The sequence below is a fragment of the Plectropomus leopardus genome, chromosome 5, assembly GCF_026936395.1.
Source record: "Plectropomus leopardus strain MGB_pleo_1.0 chromosome 5, ASM2693639v1, whole genome shotgun sequence".
Classification (NCBI taxonomy): Eukaryota; Metazoa; Chordata; class Actinopteri; order Perciformes; family Serranidae; genus Plectropomus; species Plectropomus leopardus.
The window spans coordinates 6,723,652-6,747,018 of NC_142180.1; the positions used below are offsets into that span (position 1 = coordinate 6,723,652).

At 37.4% G+C, this 23,367-nt stretch overlaps 1 protein-coding gene across 2 annotated transcripts in view; it reads left to right on the top strand.

Annotated features, from left to right (window-relative positions):
* Nucleotides 1-23,367, top strand: part of phactr1 (phosphatase and actin regulator 1) — a 56,127-nt gene that overhangs the window by 28,699 nt on the left and 4,061 nt on the right. For both annotated transcript variants that reach the window (XM_088077437.1, XM_042513691.2), the window contains exons 2-12: nucleotides 149-313; nucleotides 4,770-4,850; nucleotides 5,480-5,602; nucleotides 5,703-5,891; nucleotides 5,980-6,232; nucleotides 7,568-7,758; nucleotides 10,266-10,422; nucleotides 12,293-12,348; nucleotides 12,454-12,515; nucleotides 13,359-13,499; nucleotides 13,615-13,691. In XM_088077437.1, the coding sequence (XP_087933563.1) occupies nucleotides 149-313; nucleotides 4,770-4,850; nucleotides 5,480-5,602; nucleotides 5,703-5,891; nucleotides 5,980-6,232; nucleotides 7,568-7,758; nucleotides 10,266-10,422; nucleotides 12,293-12,348; nucleotides 12,454-12,515; nucleotides 13,359-13,499; nucleotides 13,615-13,691 (1,495 nt within the window). The remainder of the gene's footprint in view (nucleotides 1-148; nucleotides 314-4,769; nucleotides 4,851-5,479; nucleotides 5,603-5,702; nucleotides 5,892-5,979; nucleotides 6,233-7,567; nucleotides 7,759-10,265; nucleotides 10,423-12,292; nucleotides 12,349-12,453; nucleotides 12,516-13,358; nucleotides 13,500-13,614; nucleotides 13,692-23,367) is intronic.

Here is a 23,367-nt window from a genome sequence, read left to right on the forward strand (position 1 = left end):
AATAAATACCTAGTACCCATTAAATTGTTATTACTATGATGCTGGATAAAAGAAAAATCACCATGAAGCAGATAAATAACTGTTTTTTGTGTATGTGTGTTGTTTTCCTACTTGTCCATTACCTTGTTGTTCCCATTCTGTTTTCCAGCGGAGGAAGTGGAGAGGTTGGCAGCAATGCGCTCTGATTCGCTGGTACCAGGCACACACACGCCTCCCATTCGACGGCGGAGCAAATTCGCCACCCTTGGTCGTCTGTTTAAACCCTGGAAATGGAGGAAGAAGAAGAGTGAAAAGTTCAAGCAGACCTCTGCAGGTGAGAACCAATAAACACAACACTTCCATCATCACTCAGCTCCCCACCCGACTCTATCTGTAGTAATCTGCTCCACGCAGTCACTGTAGATAAATGTCTCCCTGTGGCACCTAGCAACAGTAGCACTGATGAATGGAGGGGTGATATAGAGGCCGCAGCAAAGATCTTCTCTGTATGATTATCATTATGTGAGGCTGCTAAAGTGCCAGGAGGCTGTGGGTCAGCTGCTCCTGCTGCTGCTTCATCAACCAGACCATCAGTACTGCTGAGCCTGCTTCCTCCTACATGCTCTGCATTTAACATGTTTTTGGATTAGCTTTGAGTCGGTTAGATATTTTCACAAATTCTGTACATGTAATGTGATGTTATGTAGCTGAATGAACACTACAGATTGTTGAAAGCAATACAAAGCTGATAAGTAGTCAGCTTATTTTCATTGTTGCCCTCCAGTCTACTACAGGCAGAAAAACTGTCAGTTAACAAGCCATATAAAAACACTTTATTATGACCATTATTGCTTTTAGATAGCCTCCACAACAGCAAAAGCGGTGGAAATTATGTTTTCAGGTTGTCCATCTGTTCATTTTCGTGAACACAATGTCTTAACAATGCCTTGAGAGAATTTCTGGCACAGACGTCCAGTGGGACTCAAGAATGTACTGATTAGAATTTGTGGTCCAAGGTCACTGTGACCTCACGAAACCCAAGAATCCATATGCTAATAATGACAAAATTTCAGACAAATGACTAACAGGATTAAGAAGGTCAAAGGTCATCTTCACTGTGCATTATAATGTTATGCAAAACATTTTTTTGGCCATTATTCAATATCGTAACTCTGGAACAGAAAGGGAGACATTTGGTTGTTGACACTTAATCTTGGGTGCCCACCTTGAATCTGTAAAGTGTGGAAATTAATAGCATTGTATTCATACATGAAAGTGTTTTTGTGTTTGATGTGTCAACCTGAGTCAAGTCAAATTAGTTGTATCGCACATAAAATGACTTCTCGGGGTGTAAAGGACAAAACATGACAGTATTATATTGATTCTTTGGACAATGATATGATATTTGTTGGTATCACAAAATCTGCTATGATACCATTTTCATCTAATTCAGGGGCCTGCGATTGATATGAGACGTCAGTAAATATTCTCATGATCTTTTTCATGACTGTTTGCCATTGTGTGCTTGGCACTTGGCTGCGAGCGCTGTTTGAATGTTTAGGAAGGAGGTGCGCTTTCAAAATAAGGTGTTGTCTTAAAGCTGGCGATGTGTGTCAATTACTTTTTGTAACGTTGCGTCAATGACATTGGGTTGTTGATCATTAAATGCATACATTGACACAGATCAGCATATTGTTACACCTCTACTCCTTAGACAGTATTGAAAAAAAACCCAAACGTATTTATATAATGTAAAAATATAAGAGCATCCTCACAGAAAACCACTGAATAATAAAATAGAATATGACCAACGTAGTTATAATTACATTTGAAATAGTAAAGACTAAACATGTATTTTACTCTGTTCAAACACTATGACTCAAAACTCTTATTTCACAAGGCATTCAGACACGACTGCTGTGAGGAGTTGATCATGAAAGTCCACTGCAGCAACAGACAAGATTTAAATTGTCAGTGTGTTGTCCCTGTTACAATGACTGAACTGGATGTTAACCCCAGTGTCTGAGGGAATGTTAGCACATATGTCTGGTTCTCAGCTACAATCTGCACTCAGCAGTAAACTGTGAAATCGAGGAAAGTGTTTAATTTGGCCAAAGAACTGGAGGCTGTTGTTGTTTCTCAGCTGGCTAAATGGTTTTTCCGTCCTGTTGTCGCTGAGAGACACAAACACGCAGCAGAGGGGTGAAAAGAGGCTTCCTACAGCCAAGCTGTCCTCCCAGCTGTCACAGCAGGTTCCTTCCTTTCTCTGTATGCAAATAAAACACATTATACATTTTATAGCACACACATATGCACACAGGTAGATGCATGGTGTGAGCACCATGTGTTACTGCTGGACTCCTGCCATCAATTAGTGCAGGTGATTTAAATTATGTGTGCATTCATGGTTCATTGTCTTCTGATACAGGGAAGGTAACTGTGCTCATTTGTTCATTATATGTACAGTATGTACATATATACATATACATATGAATTGGGCTGGGGGCTATGGGGGGCTCACAGCAAGACAAAACAAAAATCTATTAAATTCAAACTGTGTTATTCAATAGAAAAATGAAAGTAACAAATTATCTTTCTGTGCATATGATGATGTAAGCTAAAGGAGAATAATTACAGAAACACATTTCCTTTCCTTTTCATTCTGCCTCAGCGTTGGCGATAGCTGTGGCTGGAGGCAGTGTATTTTAAGGTTGTCCGACCCTCCCATTCTCGTGATATCTCAAAAACACCTTGAGGAAATTTCTTCAGATTTGGCACAAACATCAATTTGGACTCATCCATGAGCTGATTACAATTTGTTGGTCAAAGATCAAGGTCAGGGTGACCTTGACTGTCTTATTCTTGTGGAAATTTCTTCAGATTTGATACAAATGAACATGGGACGTAACAACGAACTGGTTAATTTGGTGGTGTGGTGTGCAGAGGCAGTAATTCTAGTTTTCTCAAGAACACCTCAAGGGAATTTTTTAAAAAATTTGGCACAAACATTCGCTTGGCTCATTGATAAACTGATTAGATTTTGGTGCTCAAAGTTCAAGGTCACTATGACCTTGCATCAAACTCATCTCATGAATGCTCTAGAACACTTTGAGGGAATTTCTTGAAGTCTGACACAAAAATCGACTTTAACCTAACATTGAACTTATCCGTTTGGTGGTCTGGTGCACAGAGGCATACAACCATAAGGCAGTAATTGTAGTTTTACTTTTACTGCTTTGTTTTTGATTATTTAGATAGAATTTTGATAAAAACCTCACCACATCCACTCCTTAGGAACACTGAAACCACTGGGTCTGAATGCGGATTTTGGTATGAGTGTTTTGTTATGAATAAATTCCAATAGATTTTATATGTTTTGTGTTACATATTGGTTGAAGCCTGGTTTTTAGTTCGATCAAAAATATGGTACATCTTGTGAATATGTTGTGCTTGATGTTTGACTGTCTCTGTAGTTACACTATGTTCATTTTGTATTCACTATTCCAAAACTACAATTCCCGTGATATTTTGCTACTCAAGACTCTATGATTGACACAAGTGTTCTGCATTAAGGCCAATCAAGTGATGTTCTCCCACTTTATATCACTGATTCCACTGTTATGACTTGAAGAAGGTCTCTGACCTAAAGTTTGCATAGTAAACCTGATTTTTGCACAGATTGGAATGTGCAGATGTGCTTTTTTTCACAGTCAGTCCAAATACCAGGTGAGTGGTGTTTTTCTAAGATAAAAACATCACCTGTAATGCTTGTGCCCAGATAATAACACTACTGTACAATATGTCTCATATATTTTCTTAATTGGCCATCAAATATATGCAGCAGAGGTTAGTTTTGGTTGTACACAGTTACAGTTGTATATCTGACCTGTCATTTCTTCCCTGCTTGTTGAGTCAGAGGCACAGGAACCTAAAAAATGTTGAAAAATATGTATATTGTTTCTCACCTTCTGCATTGACCTCAGGTCTTTTTGTAATAGGCTGATTGTTATCACCCTGTTTTACCGTGGATAATCTTCACATGTCCTGCATCCACCTCATTAAATGAAAAGTACTCCAGGCATCGTAAAAAACTGGCAGGAGCAAGTGTGATTAATGAGTGTCTGGTGAAAATCAAATGCTTCCTGTCAGATAATTGTGGGAATCACAAAGCAAATAACATCTAAAACCTTACAGGCAGGGGAATCAAAACTTAATATATGAATATGAAATACAAATATAATGATGGATATAAGGATGTGCAGTAGTATACATGTCATGTCTTACATTTTAGTATATTATAAACATGAACAAAGTGTTCTATAACATTTATGTACTATATTTTACTTATGTACTACTTATGTACACAACATCCAACAACAGATGAAGTGAAAAAGTAGAGCTGTTCTAAAAAATGAAGTAGAAAAAGCAAAAAAAGAGCATTGAACATGTTGTGACCTAAAGCTTTTGAGGTAGCTGTGCATATAAAATCATGTATAAAATCTTACACTTGAAAGCTGTGCTCTTCAGCTGCTTTGCTTCAAACATGTGTTTTGGTTGAGCACCTGAATAATTCCACTCTCAGAGGAACAGCTGCTGGTAGCGAAGCCTCTGCATAGTTCGCAGGTTCAGTCACGAGATTATTACTGTATAGCAACAATGATGGAGGCAGGAAACAAACAATCTGCTGCAGCTGAATCATTCATCAACATCGATGACAGTCTTGGTATCCAGTGCAAAAGTGACTGATTTGTTGTTGTTTATTCAGCGTCATGTCTTTTCTGCTCCCTCAGTGTTGGAGAGGAAAATGTCCACTCGCCAGAGCAGAGAGGAGCTCATCAAGAAAGGAGTGCTGAAGGAGGTTTATGAGAAAGGTGAGGCCCAAAAACATTTTTGATTTCACAGAGTAAATATGTTATATAATATTTTAATGGACAGTGAAATTGTGATTTCATGATGATATTAGGTTATTGTTCGGAAAATTATGTCGTATAAAATTAATGATTTGACTATCTCGTAATTTTAGGTTACATGTTTTATATGTAAAGATTTTGTCTTTGTCTTTGCCTGTTGTCTGATGTATTGCAAAAGAGTGAACTTGATTGGAGGGAATCTTATTATTTCCCATATGAGTTGACGTGCAAATGCCATATCATAGTATAGAATAAAATTGGAGAAAATATTATTATTGGTATGATATTGATTTCAACCATTTTCAACAGTATTTATCACACAAATGTAGCAGTTCAAGACATGAATTTGTTTGTGATAATTATACTGAATCTGCCTTTGTTTTTGTTTTTTACTTTCATAGAAAAAATAGTTATTGATTGATCACTTGAAAAAAGGTATATCTTTGATAAGGATTAAAAAAAAAAAGATTGGAAGCTGGAGCTTGCTGCTGCAACATGCCACCTCTGTCTTGTCTACATTTCTTCCATTGGCCTATTTTTGACTCTCATCCTGCTCATCTACTGCTGCTCCTCGCTCTCTGTCTGTGCAGAGGGCTCCTCCTTGGCTGTTAGAGAGGAGGTGAAGATGGAGAACGGGCGTTCTCCGGTGCTCGGCTCTGGCCTGTCAGAGCCTGAAGGTACTGAGATGATGGAAGGAGCCGCTGCAGCTGTAGGTAGGCAGCAGAGCCAAGCACTATTGTTGCCTTATCTCTCATCTCGTACTGTAGCATCTGACTGTTTGTTTTTTTTAATTTCTATGTATCTTCTCCTCAGGCCCTCTGGAGTTTCAGATGCCAAGTGAGGGTGCATGTCAACAGGACCACGCCCAAAAATCCACAAAGAAGTCCACTGTGTATCCACCTGACAGCGCTGAGTCAACGCTCTCCAGACCTCCTACGCTACACAAACAACCTCCTGCGCTACCACCCAAACCCTTCAACAGGCTACCTAATCACATCACAGGTGAGTTTGTCTTTGTGCACGCTCATAACTGCATATGTGACCCTTTACATGCACATCTGATCCTCTCACATCCTCCCTCTCTGTGCAGATGGTGCCCCAGTGAAATTGCCGTGTATGTCGGCCAAGTTATCTCCTCCTCTACCTCCAAAGAAGCTCATGATCTCCGTACCTGCAGGGAGCATGGAGCCCTCTCCGCTCGCCTTCCAGAAGTGCCCCCCTCCCAGCCATGCTCCAATGGGCGGGCACTCCCTGCAGTATGGTGCGTTACCCCTGCACCCCCCCAGCCGAATCATAGAGGAGCTCAACAAGACCCTGGCCCTCACCATGCAGAGGTTTGAGAGGTGAGGATCAAACTGTGGAAGTTCAGAAACAGAAATCAAAACTCAAAGTATATAAAAGATGAAAAAATCCAATGTTCTGTTGAAATGACTGCAGAGAGGAAAGTACTATACATGATATTAACTAAATATCACATATGGGAAACTCTGAGTTGTTTTCATCACCTCTCGTCTCTTATTAATGGAAGCATACTGTTACATCACCCTCTCCTCCACTAGCTCACACCTCCACATCCATCAGTATGATTGGCTGCCTGCCTTCACCTCATTTCTCTACAAGCCAGGCGCTGCTCTAGGCAGGTGATGGTGTTGTCCATGGAGAAGCTTACTGGCGCTTATTGGCGCAAATGTCCACTTTGACTCAAGGATGAAATGATTAGAATTGGTTTTTCAAAGGTCCATGTGACCTCACAAATCATGTTTTTTGGCCACAACTCAAGAATTCATACACTAACTTTGTCAAAGTTTTACACAAATGTCTGATAAAAATGATGACGTGATGACATTTAATATGGAAAAGGTCAAAGGTCATCTTTACTGTGACATCATGATGTTCTGCAAAAGTACTTTTTTGGCTGTTAGTCGGTGTCATAACTCTGGAGCAGAAGGGGAGACATTTGGTCAGATAGTGAATTGGTGACACTAATCTTGGGTGTCCACCTTCAAACTTCAAGCTGCCAGGTTGAAAATTCGTGTAAAGCAACTATTTAAAGAATATGCTATTTCTTTGCAGCAACATCCATATAGCCTCCAATATTCAGATTTTTAGAAAATGATCAATTCCTTTTTTGCAGTGTCGGTTTTATTTGTATGTGTAGTTGCGACAGAGTGTCTTATTTTTTTATTGTTTCCTGTGGTGTTTAAAAGCCAAACAAAGCGCTCGATGCTCAAAGAAGACCAAGACTTGCATGATTTTGTAGATTTAAGAAATGTTAAAAAGAGCAGAGCATCTGCACATCAACTGTCATGGCTACATATGAGTCGGGACAGACATGAATGTAAACTGTTTTTTGGGGTATTTTTTAAATTAAAAAAATAAACTGTAACTGCAGTTGACCTGGTGTGCAGAGGCATACAGCCACCAGGCAGTAATTCTGCTTTTCATAGCTTCTCTAACCAGAAGACTCCAGGCGCTTTTTCCATTTGTTTGTTTTGGGAGTTGAAGGCCAGTGACAGATGACTAAACACAAGTGATTCATGAAACATGAGGCTTTGGATGGTCGTGTCCGTGGACTTGTCTCTCGTATGACACTCTCACGTCCAGCTGCTGTTATTTTACAAATTCACGCCACATTGAGCGCACAGCTCTGACCTTTGCCCTTTCCCACCAACCTGCAGCTCCATGATGCACGCTGTTCCCACGGTGATGATCGAGTGCGACGACGACAAAGAGAACCTCCCCAACGAGGCCGATTACGAGGACCTGCCTGAGGAAGAGGAGGAGGAGGAAGAGGAGGACGAAGAGGAAGATGACGAGGAGGAAGACGAAGATGAGGAGGAAGATGATGATGATGATACATTGTTTACAAGTAGGTGTTTTTCTTTGGGGCATGAAGCATCCACCCGCAGTTGCCTGTTGTTACTAATTATGTATGAAATGTGTGCATTTGCATGTTTAAGCACATGTGTTAATGTGTTTCCATGTGGTTGCACAGACGTCACACATGGCTTGAAGCCCTCTGTGGTGCAGTTTGTTATGAGAGATGTGAATTATTTATGACAGAAGCATTATGTACGTAGTTTATTTACTTTGTACAAGTAATGTGCACGCAATGCATAATACATAGGAAAAGATGTTTAATGCTGGTGAGAATAAAAACCCAAGACAGGTTTAGAAAGATTACTCACAAGAAAAAAAATTGGACAGTTAATTAACAATTAACTACAATAATCGTTTTTTATTTAGCCAGTAGGGGGCAGGTGAATGTGAAGCAAACAACTAGAAGTTGTTTTGGTTTCCCTGTGAGTACTTTACTTCCATTATCTGTCGTTAGTATTATCGTAGTGGCAAATGGAAAAGATATGTCGACCAGTCAATTAAATGCTACAACATGACACTGTGACGCACGTGTGAAACAACAGAGCCAGCGTGGTACCCAGCACTACCTCGCACAACCGTCCCCTTACAGCTATACTTACATACACCACAGTTTGTGCTATGCTTGTCAATTTTGCATGTTCAAGTAGCCACACCAACTATTAATTTCATTCAGAGGAACCTTTTCCACAGGAAGCACAGATGGCCTGCACACAAATGTTTGGCTTTTTTTTAAGATTATTTGTTTGGCGTTTGCCTTTATTTGACAGGACAGTGTATAAGCATGAAAAGGGGAGAGAGAGGATGACATGCAGCAAAGGGCCACTAGCTGGAAGCGATCCCATGGATGCTGCGGCAAGGACATTACCTTTGTACACGAGGCCCGTTCTATCCACTGAGCTGCTGGGTGCCCCGATGTTTGGCTCCTTAAGCTCATAAGATAGCTTATCATCGCTATGATACCTGACATGTACCAGATTCACAGAGAACATAGCTACAAATCTCTGTCCTATAATATTTACTGAGATGCTACGTTGCACTGTCAAAGTTGTATTTGTAACCAAAGTAACAATGACAGCCACAAACTACCACTACAGCACCCGCCTAAATGGAACTGGTGTTGACATCTTTATTTTTGTCAAGTTTGTTAGACCAAGCAACGGTAACTAAGGAGCAGGAATTTTGGTCATATAATAGCTGTAAGCAGCGTACTGCCTGGTCTTTCAAAGTTGTTTAAGGGTCAATTAGCTTTTCAGTTTAAGGGAACTGACTTTTCTGCATTGAGACATGATCTTTCGCGATACATCTAAGAATTGATTTTTTTTCCCCCTATCCCTAGTATGTGAATTATTTATGACAGAAGCATTATGTATGTAGTTTATTTGTTTTGCATAAGTAATATACACACAGTGCATAATACATAAGGAAAGGAGAAAAGATTTAATGTTAGTGAGTGCACAGTGCTTCTTTCCCATGTTCGTTAATGTACCGTAAAAATAATAAAGTTGTTGGAGAAAAAGGCTAAATTACGCCTGAGAGCTGTAAAGCTGGTGAGAATTCTCTGAGGCTTTTTCACTGCCAACCTCTTTCACACTACAGTCATTTGATTCATTATTTCTAAAATTGTTGCTAAAAAATGCGGATCAGTGGAGCTTTACAAACTGAAATTTCATTCAGTCAGTAAAGACACTAATAGCAATCAGTGTATTATCGTTTAGATGCACTATCAAAAGAGAATTTCTGTTTATGTCATATTCAGTCAGTCAGTCAGTCATTTTCTGTAACCGCCTGTACTCATAAGGGTCGCGGGGGGGCTGGAGCCAATCCCTGCTGTCATCCGGCGGAAAGCAGGTTACACCCTGGACAGGTCGCCAGACCATCGCAGGGCCGACACATATAGACAGACAACCATACACATTCACAGTCACACCTAAGAGCAATTTAGAGTCACCAATCAACCTGAGCTGCATGTCTTTGGACTGTGGGAGGAAGCCGGAGACCCCGGAGAGAACCCACGCAGACACGGAGAGAACATGCAAACTCCGAAAAGAAGGTCCCCCGCCCACGGACTGAACCCGGGTTCAACTGGGTTTTGAACCAGGGACCCTCTTGCTGTAAGGCAACAGGGCTAACCACGATGCCACTGTGCTGCCCTTTATATCATATTACTCTTTAATATAATATTTAGCTTCAGGGAAAACGCACATTAAAAAAAATGAGGCAGCTGTTTATATCATTATCTTGAATCTAAATTGATCACAAGACAAATATGTGTTTCCGCCTGGTAGCCTTTGGGGAAAATCCTGAAATAAAAACAATAAAATGGAAAGAAACAAGAACAGCAGAGATGAAATAACTTGCAAATTTATGAGGCACTGGAAGAAAGTCTTACATTTAGCTTGTGAAGTGAGAGTTCACTGCAGTTCGGATCTGTACGACACAGCTCACAATGTTTATTAACACATCACATCCATTTTGCTTCTTGTGCGATCATTGCAGGCACACTGGCCATGAAGGTTTTACGAAAGGACTCTCTGGCCATCAAGCTGAGTAACCGTCCATCAAAGAGGGAGCTAGAGGAGAAGAACATCCTGCCGCTGCAGTCGGACCAAGAGAGACTCGAGTCTCGCCAACAAACAGCCACAAAACTGACCAGGTGATAAACAACCGCTGAGCTACTGTTCTGTGAGACACCGCACACATCATCACACACACACGTGTACAGACACACTTTGCTCCACATGCAGGCCCAGTGACCTGCAGAGTGCCTTACCCCATGTTAGCTGTGATAGATGTGACCTGGCTGCTAAAGGGAGCCGATGATGGATGATGAGTCATAATTGGAGGGGGGTGGGGGGAGGCGGGGACTGTACAAGACAAGCAGACGTGAGGAAAATAAAAAGAGGAGTACAGTATACAGTATGAGGGATGAAAGGGTGAGTCAAGGTTTGAGTCAAAGGTGCAGATACAAAAATGTTTCCCACAGTAATCAAATAGCATTATCTCTAATCATTCCTTATATAAAATCATTAAAACTAGCCATAAGGCATGTGTAGCACAATATTTTGTTTTTTTGCTTTGACAGACATGTCATATAAATATATTAGGCACATATTTAAAAACACCTGGGTAAAAGCAAGTTTTTCATCATTATTTATGATTGCATGTATACTAAAAATAGAGGTGCAACTAAAGATTTTTTAAACAAAATTTCATTTTTGATTCATCTGTTCAGAAGCTTCTTAATTGTTACGATTACAAAATTACAAAAAAAAATGTCCATAACAATTTACGAGGCAAACTCCCCAATTGTTAGTTGTTTTTTTTTGACTAACAGTCCAAAACCCAATATATTTAATATTTGATTATAGCCTGTAACCCTAATACACTTGACTATCACAGTATTATGATTTGTAATTACTGTACTGATTGTCAAAAACGTGATTGATTTTTAATTGTTTACATTTTTTTCTTTATTTTCTTACCTTAAGAGTCCTGCAAGCACTTTATTTTCTTTTCTTTCTTTTTTTTTTCTTTTACTGTCATAGCCAAAGGTTAATTCCTTTACTCAGATTGCACTAAAAGTAGTGTGATGATGTTGGATGTTACAGAATCTTTGATAAATAAATGCAGATTATAAGATTCCGATTGCATAAAAAAGTAAACTTGTTATGCATATGGTTGCATATTATTTTTGCTTTGGCAATTTTTCTTAAATTACATTTTTAAATTATTACAATATATTCAATCTTAACCCCTGTATCGCGGTACGTATTGCCAGATTTGTGCCATTACACAGGCCTTCTCAGTCACATAAAATCAGAGGACCGTCTTCTCTGAACCTCGTCGCATTTCACTTTACGATTATTGAAGTGAATTACATTTTTATTTAAGAAAAATACAAACCTTCTTGCTAATTTAAATGATTGTCTCCACAGTGAATCAGCTCAGCTAAAGAGTTGTGTAATGCAGTGTTTGGATATTTTTCCTTTAAAAAGTGGCCATGGGTGTAGAAAATAATGGACTATACCTTATTTTTGTATATTAGGTCATCTTACATTGTCACTTGATTTTATGAGTCTTCTAATTGAATGCATATCTTGCAAAGTTGTATTCACATTGGTGTCATACTGTACATTTGTGTCAGTCAGCTTTCAACCAGAACCCATTTTTCTCCTCCTGTAGCTTCTCTTTTTGACCCTCTCACCTCTTGCTCTCAGCATCTTTTTACTTCTCTCCTCATTTTGTTCTTGGTCACTATTAATCATACAAACCGTATGACTCACTGCATCTGCCCCAGAGCCAGGGCCGGTAAATTCACAAAATACAACCTCATAAAAAATGACATCACATGCATGGTCAGCTTTTCTGCCCAGCCTTTCCACCAGAATAACATTCCTGCCTGCATATGAGTTAGCATGAATTTAGCACAGCAGTGATGATGTGGAAGTGGGGGTACACACACACACAAATTCTTTAAAAAAAAAAAACGGTTTCCCAAAATAGACGTGTCTTAATTTTCTCAGGCGACTGAGCCAACGGCCGACAGCAGAGGAACTGGAACAGAGGAACATACTCAAACGTAAGTAACTTTACCTGCAATGAAATAAACAAACAAACAAACAAAAAAAAAAACTTCAATAAACCCTTTGTGTGATCACCATGCTCTGTTTTTCCCTCCCTTTAGCTCGAAATGATCTGGAGGAACAGGAGGAGAAGAGGGAGATCAAGAGACATTTGTCCAAAAAGGTAAGACAGAGGTGGAGATGGACAAGAGGGCCTTCACACTATATATGGTTAGTTCATGACCTCCGCTGGAATATGAGCGTGCGTGACCAAACTGCCACCCAAAAGATTATAACATTATCTGTTACATCATCCTCTCATTCTGTTTGTGTTTGAGCGATCATCTTCATCTCAGTGACAACCTCAAGACGGTCGCTGTTGAAGCACAGTAATGATAATATTTGATTATATATTGATGGATAAAGCCAATAACCCACCGCAGAGAAATAATCACTCTATAAATTTCTCTGTGTACATTCTAATATGCACACACACACACACATACACACACACATACACACACACACTGAAAATAATTCAGTAAATAATCCCTGTTAATATTTATTTCTTTATATGTGCATTATATATATAATATTCTTGTTTCCTTTGTTTTGAACTATTGTACTAACCAGCATAAAGAACAATTCTAATGTACACATGTATACGTCAATGCAATTCTGAGTCAAGAGGCAGATAAAGACAAAAAAAATTGCTAGTAATGAAAAAAAACCCACTAAGCATTCTTGAGTGCTTTCTAGTTTTTGTTGATTATCCAGATTTACTTACACAAAAATAGAAAAATATTGTTCTTTATTTTCAGTATTTCACAGATTTTAAAATCTAATTATATATGCATTGCACATGGAAAAAAATGTTTTTCCCATATTTTTGAACACAAGTAAAGAGAAATAAGCTTCCTTCTTTTCATGAACATGTGCTCTAATATTAACTGCCATTTCTGTAAAGACAGTATGCATGTTGCAGGGCACTGAGCTACTGCCACTCCTCCTTTGTTGTACCCTCTAGCTCAGCCAGAGGCCCACAGTAGAGGAGCTGAGGGAGGCAAAGATCCTCATTCGCTTCAGTGACTATGTGGAGGTTGCTGAGGCTCAGGACTACGACAGGAGAGCAGACAAGCCATGGACTCGGCTAACAGCTGCTGATAAGGTAATTGATTAAACACTCACTCACAACAAATCCAAAGAATGTCTCACTAACCGTAGATTTAAGTAGTCTGTACATATATACGGTGTGAATAAGTGTGTCTTTGTGTGTTGTTCAGGCCGCCATCAGGAAGGAGCTGAATGAGTTTAAAAGCACAGAGATGGAGGTGCATGAGTCGAGTCGTCATCTGACCAGGTAAGACAAAGTTCAGGGTAACTGGAATGCTGAAGATACACTGAATGCCTTTTAGAGTAATTGAAAACAGCCATAGTATGCTATAAAAGCGTTGTGTCAGTATACCTTGACCTTTTTTTTTTAAATATTTTTTTTTCTGCCCTGATATAATATAGAGGGTGACAAGGGAGTGGAATTTCTTAACTCTCTGATCCCACCCCCACAAAAATAAACTGCTGTCCCATCACAAAAAAAACCCAAAACCATAAAACCTGTCAGAATGCGTCCAGTCCCAAGAAAAGCTACAATATAGTATGTTATAAAAAAGTATAATAAATCAAGAAAAAGGCATAGTATGGTGCGTCATGAAGACGTGATAAAAAGTCATAGTATAAGAGCACAAAATGTCAAAGTAGAGTATGTCATAAAAATGTAAAAAAAAAAGTAATTGTATAGTATTTTATAAAAATGCCACATAAAGGCCTATTTTAGTATGCTATAAAAATGCCAGTGAAAACTCATAGTATAGTTTGTCATAAAAATGCAATAAAAAAATATTTAACTCGTGATATCTAAGCCGCAGAAGAAATCCCTCCCAAAAACTGAAAGAAAAAGTCATATCATAGCATGACGATATGACTGAAGAAGTAATCGTGCAGTATGTCAATAAAAAAAAGAATCACTGTATAGTATGGCAAAAAAAAAGTCTTAGTGTAGCATGTAAAATTAAAAAGAATAGAATGTAAATATAGCTGAAAATGACATAGAATAGTATGTAAAAAAACAAAAAAAAAAATAGAATAGTGTATATTGTAGATATAACTGAAGAAAGTCATAGCATAATATGTTGCAAAAACTGGAGAAGACAGTCATATATTTTTTCCATTTCCATTCTATTCTATTTCCATACTATTTTCATTTTCCAATTTTATACCACTGTATGTCCTCCAAAATGGCATGAAAGCGTCATGGTAAGTAAGTTGTCCAAAATAGCATAAAACATTCAGAGTATATGTCATTCACAATGACATTAAAAAAAGTCATAGAATAGTATGTCATCCAAAATGGCACAAAAAATTGATAATGCAGTCAAAAATGTCACAAAAATGTTATAATATGGTATGTCCTCCAATATATACAATAAAGCTATACTATAGTATGTCATCCAAAATGGCATAAAAACGTCATAGTACATGATGTCGCCCACAATGGCACAAAAAAGTCATACTATACTGTGTCGTATAGTATGGCAAAATATGTCAAATATGATGTCCCAAAAACAGCAGAAAACACCTTTAAAACAGCATAAAATAGTGTGCCGAGACACGCCATAGCATAGAATGTTGCAAAAACGGCCCAAAACACCATAATAATGCATGGGAAAAAAAATGACAGAGGACACAAGGCTATAGTAAGACTTAAAATGTTAAAATATGACATGTCCAAAAAGCAAAACACCCGAAGACAGCATAAAATGTGGTGTCTAGACACACCATAGCATAGAATGTTGCAAAAACGGCCAAAATAATCATGATATAGCATGTTGACAAAATGACCAAAAAGGCAAGGCTATAGTATGGCTAAAAATGTCAAAGTATGACAGGTCCCAAAAACAGATGAAAACACCTCAAAACAGCACAGAAACACGCCATAGCATAGAGGGTTGTAACGGTTATTAATAACTACATCAGAATTTGGATTTTGTACTCGCTACCAAAGGCAAAGGCAAGGCTATAGTATGGATCAAAAAGGTCAAGAAATGACATATCCCAAAATCAGCTGAAAATACCTCAACACAGCTTAAAATAACGTGCCTAGACATGCCATGGCATAGAATGTTGTAAAAACGGCCAAAAACACCACAATAATGCATATAGAAAAAAATGACCCAAAAGGCAAGGCTATAGTATGGCTAAAAATGTCAAAATATTACATGACCTAAAAACAGTTGAAAACTACTCTAAAAGGCATAAAATAGCGTGCCAAGATACGCCATAACATAGAATGTCACAAAAACAACCAAAAACTCCATAAAAATGCATGTTGAAAAAATGACCGAAAAGGCAAGGCTATAGTATGGCTAAAAATGTCAAAATAGGACATGTCCTAAAAAAAGCCGAAAACACCTCAAAACAGCTTAAAATAGCACGCCAAGACACAGGAGAGCAATGAATTTTACAAAAACAACCAAAAACACCATAATAATGCATGTCAAAAAAATTACCCAAAAAGCAAGGCTATAGTAAAGCTAAAGTCAAATTATGACATGACCTAAAAAAAGCTGAAAACTACTGTAAACGGCATAAAATAGCGTGCCAAGATACACCATAACATAGAATGTTGCAAAAACGACCAAAAACACCATTATAATGCATGTTGAAAAAATGACCCAAAAGGCAAGGCTATAGTATGGCTAAAAACGTCAAAATAGGACATGTCCTAAAAAAAGCCGAAAACACATCAACACAGCAGAAAATAGTGTGTCAAGACACACCATAGCACAGAATGTTGCAAAAAAGGGCAAAAAACACCATAATAATGCATGTCGAAAGAAATGACCCAAAAGGTAAGGCTATAGTATGGCTAAAAATGTCAAAATAAGACACGTCCCAAAAACAGCTGAAAATACCTCCAAACAGCATTAAATGTTGTGTCGCCATGGCATAGAATGTTGCAAAAACAACCAAAAACACCATAATAATGAATAATGCATGTCAAAAAAATTACCCAAAAAACAAGGCTATACTAAAGCTAAAGTCAAAATAGGACATATCCTAAAAAAAGCCGAAAACACCTCAAAACGGCATAAAATAGCGTGCCAAGATACACCATAACATAGAATGTCACAAAAACGACCAAAAACACCATTATAATGCATGTTGAAAAAATGACCCAAAAGGCAAGGCTATAGTATGGCTAAAAATGTCAAAATAGGACATGTTGATAAAAAAGCCGAAAACACGTCAAAACAGCAGAAAATAGTGTGTCAAGAAACACCATAGCACAGAATGTAGCCAAAAAAAAGGCCAAAAGCACTATAAAAATGCATGTTGAAAAAATGACCGAAAAGGCAAGGCTATAGTATGGCTAAAAATGTCAAAATAAGACATGTCCTCAAAAAAGCCGAAAACACCTCCAAACAGCATTAAATATCGTGCCGAGACATGCCATGGCATAGAATGTTGCAAAAACAACCAAAAACACCATAATAATGCATGTTTTGAAAAAATGAGCAAGGCTATAGTGCTAAAGCATGTCCTAAAAAAAGCCGAAAACACCTCAAAACAGCTTAAAATAGCGTGCCAAGACACAGGAGATCAATGAATTTTACAAAAACAACCAAAAACACCATAATAATGCATGTCGAAAAAAATGACCCAAAAAGCAAGGCTATAGTATGGCTCAAAAAGGTCAAGAAATGACATATCCCAAAATCAGCTGAAAATACCTCAAAACAGCTTAAAATAGCGTGCCTAGACATGCCATGGCATAGAATGTTGTAAAAACGGCCAAAAACACCACAATAATGCATATCGAAAAAAATTACCCAAAAAGCAAGGCTATAGTAAAGCTAAAGTCAAAATATGACAAAAAAGCTGAAAACTACTCTAAACAGCATAAAATAGCGTGCCAAGATACGCCATAACATAGAATGTCACAAAAACGACCAAAAACACCATAAAAATGCATGTTGAAAAAATGACCCAAAAGGCAAGGCTATAGTATGGCTAAAAATGTCAAAATAGGACATGTCCTAAAAAAAAGCTGAAAACACCTCAAAACAGCAGAAAATAGTGTGTAAAGACACACCATAGCACAGAATGTTGCAAAAAAGGGCAAAAAACACCATAAAAATGCATGTTGAAAAAATGACCCAAAAGGCAAGGCTATAGTATGGCTAAAAATGTCAAAATAAGACACGTCCCAAAAACAGCTGAAAACTACTCTAAACAGCATAAAATAGCGTGCCAAGATACACCATAACATAGAATGTCACAAAAACGACCAAAAACACCATTATAATGCATGTTGAAAAAATGACCCAAAAGGCAAGGCTATAGTATGGCTAAAAACGTCAAAATAAGACACGTCCCAAAAACAGCTGAAAATACCTCCAAACAGCATTAAATGTTGTGTCGCCATGGCATAGAATGTTGCAAAAACAACCAAAAACACCATAATAATGAATAATGCATGTCGAAAAAAATGACCGAAAAGCAAGGCTATAGTATGGCTAAAGTCAAAATATGACATGACCTAAAAAAGCTGAAAACTACTCTAAACAGCATAAAATAGCGTGCCAAGATACGCCATAACATAGAATGTCACAAAAACGACCAAAAACACCATTATAATGCATGTTGAAAAAATGACCCAAAAGGCAAGGCTATAGTATGGCTAAAAATGTCAAAATAAGACACGTCCCAAAAACAGCTGAAAATACCTCCAAACAGCATTAAATGTCGTGCCGAGACACAACATGGCATAGAATGTTGCAAAAAACAACCAAAAACACCATAATAATGCATGTCGAAAAAAATGACCCAAAAAGGCAAGGCTATAGTATGGCTCAAAAAGGTCAAGAAATGACATATCCCAAAAACAGCTGATAATACCTCAAAACAGCTTAAAATAGCGTGCCGAGACATGCCATGGCATAGAATGTTGCAAAAACAACCAAAAACACCATAATAATGCATGTCAAAAAAATTACCCAAAAAGCAAGGCTATAGTAAAGCTAAAGTCAAAATATGACATGACCTAAAAAAGCTGAAAACTACTCTAAACGGCATAAAATAGCGTGCCAAGATACGCCATAACATAAAATGTCACAAAAACAACCAAAATCTCCATAAAAATGCATGTTGAAAAAATGACCGAAAAGGCAAGGCTATAGTATGGCTAAAAATGTCAAAATAGGACATGTCCTAAAAAAAAGCCAAAAACACATCAAAACAGCAGAAAATAGTGTGTCAAGACACACCATAGCACAGAATGTTGCAAAAAAGGCCAAAAACACCATAATAATGCATGTTGAAAAAAATGACCGAAAAGGCAAGGCTATAGTATGGCTAAAAATGTCAAAATAAGACACGTCCCAAAAACGGCTGAAAACTACTCTAAACAGCATAAAATAGCGTGCCAAGATACGCCATAACATAGAATGTCACAAAAACGACCAAAAACACCATTATAATGCATGTTGAAAAAATGACCCAAAAGGCAAGGCTATGGTATGGCTAAAAATGTCAAAATAGGACATGTCCTAAAAAAAGCCGAAAACACCTCAAAACAGCTTAAAATAGCATGCCAAGACACAGGAGAGCAATGAATTTTACAAAAACAACCAAAAACACCATAATAATGCATGTTGAAAAAAATGACCCAAAAAGCAAGGCTATAGTATGGCTCAAAAAGGTCAAGAAATGACATATCCCAAAATCAGCTGAAAATACCTCAAAACAGCTTAAAATAGCGTGCCTAGACATGCCATGGCATAGAATGTTGTAAAAACGGCCAAAAACACCACAATAATGCATATCGAAAAAAATTACCCAAAAAGCAAGGCTATAGTCAAGCTAAAGTCAAAATATGACATGACCTAAAAAAAGCTGAAAACTACTCTAAACAGCATAAAATAGCGTGCCAAGATACGCCATAACATAGAATGTCACAAAAACGACCAAAAACACCATAAAAATGCATGTTGAAAAAATGACCGAAAAGGCAAGGCTATAGTATGGCTAAAAATGTCAAAATGGGACATGTCCTCAAAAAAGCCGAAAACACCTCCAAACAGCAGAAAATAGTGTGTAAAGACACACCATAGCACAGAATGTTGCAAAAAAGGGCAAAAAACACCATAAAAATGCATGTTGAAAAAAATGACCCAAAAGGTAAGGCTATAGTATGGCTAAAAACGTCAAAATAAGACACGTCCCAAAAACAGCTGAAAACTACTCTAAACAGCATAAAATAGCATGCCAAGATACACCATAACATAGAATGTCACAAAAACGACCAAAAACACCATTATAATGCATGTTGAAAAAATGACCCAAAAGGCAAGGCTATAGTATGGCTAAAAACGTCAAAATAGGACATATCCTAAAAAAAGCCAAAAACACCTCAAAACAGCTTAAAATAGCGTGCCAAGACACAGGAGATCAATGAATTTTACAAAAACAACCAAAAACACCATAATAATGCATGTCGAAAAAAATGACCGAAAAGGCAAGGCTATAGTATGGCTAAAAACGTCAAAATAGGACATGTCTTAAAAAAAGCCGAAAACACATCAACACAGCAGAAAATAGTGTGTCAAGACACACCATAGCACAGAATGTTGCAAAAAAGGGCAAAAAACACCATAAAAATGCATGTTGAAAAAATGACCGAAAAGGCAAGGCTATAGTATGGCTAAAAATGTCAAAATAAGACACGTCCCAAAAACAGCTGAAAATACCTCCAAACAGCATTAAATGTCGTGCCGAGACACGCCATGGCATAGAATGTTGCAAAAACAACCAAAAACACCATAATAATGAATAATGCATGTCAAAAAAATTACCCAAAAAGCAAGGCTATAGTAAAGCTAAAGTCAAAATATGACATGACCTAAAAAAAGCTGAAAACTACTCTAAACAGCATAAAATAGCGTGCCAAGATACGCCATAACATAGAATGTCACAAAAACAACCAAAAACTCCATAAAAATGCATGTTGAAAAAATGACCGAAAAGGCAAGGCTATAGTATGGCTAAAAATGTCAAAATGGGACATGTCCTCAAAAAAGCCGAAAACACCTCCAAACAGCATTAAATATCGTGCCGAGACATGCCATGGCATAGAATGTTGCAAAAAGAACCAAAAACACCATAATAATGCATGTCGAAAAAAATGACCGAAAAGGCAAGGCTATAGTATGGCTAAAAATGTCAAAATAAGACACGTCCCAAAAACAGCTGAAAACTACTCTAAACAGCATAAAATAGCGTGCCAAGATACGCCATAACATAGAATGTCACAAAAACGACCAAAAACACCATTATAATGCATGTTGAAAAAATGACCCAAAAGGCAAGGCTATAGTATGGCTAAAAACGTCAAAATAGGAAATATCCTAAAAAAAGCCGAAAACACCTCAATACAGCTTAAAATAGCGTGCCAAGACACAGGAGATCAATGAATTTTACAAAAACAACCAAAAACACCATAATAATGCATGTCGAAAAAAATGACCGAAAAGGCAAGGCTATAGTATGGCTAAAGTCAAAATATGACATGACCTAAAAAAGCTGAAAACTACTCTAAACAGCATGAAATAGCATGCCAAGATACGCCATAACATAGAATGTCACAAAAACGACCAAAAACACCATTATAATGCATGTTGAAAAAATGACCCAAAAGGCAAGGCTATAGTATGGCTAAAAATGTCAAAATAGGACATGTCGATAAAAAAGCCGAAAACAGCTTAAAATAGCATGCCAAGACACAGGAGAGCAATGAATTTTACAAAAACAACCAAAAACACCACAATAATGCATATCGAAAAAAATTACCCAAAAAGCAAGGCAATAGTAAAGCTAAAGTCAAAATATGACATGACGTAAAAAAAGCTGAAAACTACTCTAAACAGCATAAAATAGCGTGCCAAGATACGCCATAACATAGAATGTCACAAAAACGACCAAAAACACCATTATAATGCATGTTGAAAAAATGACCGAAAAGGCAAGGCTACAGTATGGCTAAAAATGTCAAAATGGGACATGTCCTAAAAAAAAGCCGAAAACACCTCAAAACAGCAGAAAATAGTGTGTAAAGACACACCATAGCACAGAATGTTGCAAAAAAGGGCAAAAAACACCATAAAAATGCATGTTGAAAAAAATGACCCAAAAGGTAAGGCTATAGTATGGCTAAAAATGTCAAAATAAGACACGTCCCAAAAACAGCTGAAAACTACTCTAAACAGCATAAAATAGCGTGCCAAGATACACCATAACATAGAATGTCACAAAAACGACCAAAAACTCCATAAAAATGTATGTTGAAAAAATGACCCAAAAGGTAAGGCTATAGTATGGCTAAAAACGTCAAAATAGGACATATCCTAAAAAAAGCCGAAAACACCTCATAACAGCTTAAAATAGCGTGCCAAGACACAGGAGATCAATGAATTTTACAAAAACAACCAAAAACACCATAATAATGCATGTCAAAAGAAATGACCCAAAAGGCAAGGCTATAGTATGGCTAAAAATGTCAAAATAAGACATGTCCCAAAAACAGCTGAAAATACCTCCAAACAGCATTAAATATCGTGTCGAGACACACCATGGCATAGAATGTTGCAAAAACAACCAAAGACACCATAATAATGCATATCGAAAAAAATGACGCAAAAAGCAAGGCTATAGTATGGCTAAAAAAGGTCAAGAAATGACATATCCCAAAAACAGCTGAAAACACCTCAAAACAGCTTAAAATAGCGTGCCTAGACATGCCATGGCATAGAATGTTGTAAAAACGGCCAAAAACACTGATAATGCATATCGAAAAAAATTACCCAAAAAGCAAGGCTATAGTAAAGCTAAAGTCAAAATATGACATGACGTAAAAACAGCTGAAAACTACTGTAAACGGCATAAAATAGCGTGCCAAGATACGCCATAACATAGAATGTCACAAAAACAACCAAAAACTCCATAAAAATGCATGTTGAAAAAATGACCGAAAAGGCAAGGCTATAGTATGGCTAAAAATGTCAAAATAGGACATGTCCTAAAAAAAGCCAAAAACACGTCAAAACAGCAGAAAATAGTGTGTAAAGACACACCATAGCACAGAATGTTGCAAAAAAGGCCAAAAACACCATAATATAGCATGTTGAAAAAAATGACTGAAAAGGTAAGGCTATAGTATGGCTAAAAATGTCAAAATAAGACACGTCCCAAAAACAGCTGAAAACTACTCTAAACAGCATGAAATAGCATGCCAAGATACACCATAACAAAGAATGTCACAAAAACGACCAAAAACACCATTATAATGCATGTTGAAAAAAATGACCTAAAGGCAAGGCTATGGTATGGCTAAAAACGTCAAAATAGGACATGTCCTAAAAAAAGCCAAAAACACATCAAAACAGCAGAAAATAGTGTGTTAAGACACACCATAGCACAGAATGTTGCAAAAAAAGGCCAAAAACACCATAAAAATGCATGTATGAAAAAAGTATGACATATCCCAAAACACCTCAAAACAGCATAAAAATAGAGTGCAGAGATACGCCGTAGCATAGAGTGTTGTAGCGGTCATTAATAACTATGTCAGAATTTGGATTTTGTACTCGCTAAAATCAAAAGGGCACCACTTTCCATTTCGGAGAAAAGTAAATTTAAAATGATCACAGTTTCAAAACATGTCTTCACTTTATTCAATCTCACAATCTGTACCGTTTATCCTGTTTACATTGATCTTATTTCTGTCATGAAATAATATCCACAGACAACGAATTGGCGATAAATGAAATCTTTTATTTATGCTAATTAAATGAGGAGTAAATAGAGGAAGGAATATAGCATAGAAATGAAATAAAGCAAATGAAAGGCAATCAAAGTAATGTATATTCAGGTGACGTTAATGATTAGTTAAGGATGATAGTGGGTAGAAATATGTGACCGTCTAA